Source organism: Apis dorsata, unplaced genomic scaffold, assembly GCF_000469605.1.
Source record: "Apis dorsata unplaced genomic scaffold, Apis dorsata 1.3 scaffold_1055, whole genome shotgun sequence".
NCBI lineage: Eukaryota > Metazoa > Arthropoda > Insecta > Hymenoptera > Apidae > Apis > Apis dorsata.
The window spans coordinates 260422-263035 of record NW_006264153.1 but is presented as its reverse complement, the minus strand read 5'-3'; the positions used below and the strand labels follow the sequence as shown (position 1 = coordinate 263035).

Genomic DNA, 2614 nt, shown 5'->3' with positions numbered 1-2614 from the left:
ATATATATATATATAAAATGAAGGATTTCATTTTATCATAAGTTTTATTAATTAAGTTTATTAATTTAGTAGTTTATTAATTTAGTAATTAAGTTATATTTAATTGTTTCTAAATTTTTCAATTTTCAGAGGAGTATTTTCAAATATCAGCATCTAGTGTCTCTAAATACTCGGGAGGAAGTGATCATCAAGGAGTTGAAATCGATGGTGGATTTCGCATTGTGGACATCACTTCAAGACGAGAGAGTGTCGGTAGCACCGTTGGAAGCCGTCGCGAAGCATCTGGAGGATTCTGTCGTCGAATCTCCGATGGAAGAAAATTCGGGAAAATCAACCGAGGAAATATCTCGATATCAAAACGATCGTAAACATTGGGCAGAAGTTATTCTTTCCGTGGTGTCCCCACTTTTGGATAAAGTAGCGCTTCCAGTTTGTTTGACGAGGGTCCTCGTGAAGCTGGCACAACAACATCCGCAGTCGTCCTTGGTTACAGCCATAAGTCCGGCGATCACGAGGTGTTTAAAACATACGGTGGATTTCGGCAAATCTTTGGATATGAGGAAACTGTTACAAGTGTTCATTGCTTCCCTACACGTGACAGACGGAGAGCAAGCTATTAGGGATTACATTGCCTCGATTCACGGATCTGGTAGCGACTGTCCTCATCCAAGGGTGCTTCCTAATTTAGTGTCTGTCTGTGTCGCTGCGATTTTTCATAGGTGAGTTCTTTTTCTTTTTTTTTTTTTTTTTTTTTTTTTTTGAGAGATTATTATATTTACATTATATATTTAGAGATATCGTTTTGATGGTCTATAAATTGTGAATTGTACATTTAGCACTTGCTTATAGATTTTTATTTATGTGATAGAAGCGTGCAATCTTGTCCTTGTCTCAAATTCGAATTTCGGGAAGGATCGGAAAAATTTGAACGGGATCGGATGAAATCTTGACTAATCTTGTATTATAATTTGAAAATTCGATGATTTTCAGTGTTCGAGATTCATTATTAAGAGGATTGGAATTAAGATTAATAGATTTGAAATTTTACACAAAAAATGTTAAATATTTTATAATAATAATAAGTCTTTTAAGTATTTTATAATAATATTTGCCATATAGAATGATATTGAAGATGCATTTTTGAAGAAAATATGAGTTTATTTAAAAAAAAAAAAAAAAAAGACTAATTGCACTTGGTAAGTGCATCGTTGTAAATTGCGTGACTCATCCTGTATTTTATCCATGCTTCATTAAAGAGTATCAAAGGCACGGATGTTCTGGCGTATCTTGTTTGAAAGTGCAGAAACTAAACCCTTTAGCGAAGAATATGACTTTAGTTAGCTGCTTGGAAACAATTTTACGGAAAATCTCACACAGTTTGACGTTAAAGTTTTTTTTTAATAACATTTTCATTTTATTTTTGCTTAAAGTCTTCCAACTTTTAACATAAAAATATAATAATATATAATATATTATTATTATATTATATATTATATTATTTAAAATATGCTATAAATATTGTATTTAATATATTGTAAAAAATATATTATATACTATACGTTATAAAATATTTTCTAAATTATAAAAAATCAAATGAAATTAATATATTGCTTCATTTTCAATTCATTATCCTTAATAGTAAATTATACAATTTTTTTTTTATCAATGTTTTGTTTTATTACAATTACAGAGGATTATTATTCATTACATTAATATAATTTTGTACTATATCTTGTGTTCTTTTTCATTATTTAAACAAAATATTATATAAGAAAAAAGAGTTTAAGATTTTAAGGATACACAACCTTTTTTATGAAGAAATAAAGATGAATTAAGATAAAAGAATAGAATAAAAGAAAATATTCTGAATATATTCTGAAAGCAAAAATAAAGATTTCTTGCCTTTCTATGATTTGGTTGATAATAATGTTTAATTATTATATATAATATCTCTCTTTTATATTTTTATAATTAAATATATTTCTAAATTATTTATTTTATTTAAATTTAACATATTACTCATAAAATATTACAATAATACAAAGTTACATTTTCTCCGAAAAAATTTATTTCAGGTTTTATGCTGATCAAGAATTTTTTATCCCTCTCAACGAGTAATCCATTAAAGTCTCAGACTCTTATTCTTCAACAATATGTTGTTAAGGATCAATGAAAAGCAAAAAAATATTCAAGTGAAATTTTTTTATTTCCAACTTGAAGTAGCTGTTACTTTTGTGTTGGCTTGTAAATACGTCAGCTTGTTTTTTTTTATACACGCAGAGGAGCATTTAAAAAAAGAGGTAAGATTTAGAATTCCATATGTCACGATATGCCAAAAGCACGTCTGTTCAGAAAAAAAAATCTGCTACGATATGAGATAAATCGCAGTAGAGAACATTCTTGCATGTTATGATGTTAAATGAAACACATATACATATACGCGAATGAATAAAACTAGTAAGTTTATTATCGCATTAAAGCGAATTTGATCATGTTTTAATTACAGGTTTGAAGTGGCTAAACGTTCTTTACCAGAAAACGAGAGATCATCAACTTTACCTCCATTGGATTGTTATTTGTTGGTGCTAAATATTGCGTATGTTTATTATAATAA

The 2614-nt window shown here is 28.2% G+C and overlaps 1 protein-coding gene across 3 annotated transcripts in view; it reads left to right on the top strand.

Annotated features, from left to right (window-relative positions):
* LOC102671093 (C-Maf-inducing protein-like) overlaps positions 1 to 2614 on the top strand; it is a 17295-nt gene that overhangs the window by 11592 nt on the left and 3089 nt on the right. For all 3 annotated transcript variants that reach the window (XM_031514534.1, XM_031514533.1, XM_006624408.2), the window contains 2 exons: positions 130 to 719; positions 2507 to 2596. In XM_031514534.1, coding sequence (XP_031370394.1) covers positions 130 to 719; positions 2507 to 2596 — 680 coding nt within the window. The remainder of the gene's footprint in view (positions 1 to 129; positions 720 to 2506; positions 2597 to 2614) is intronic.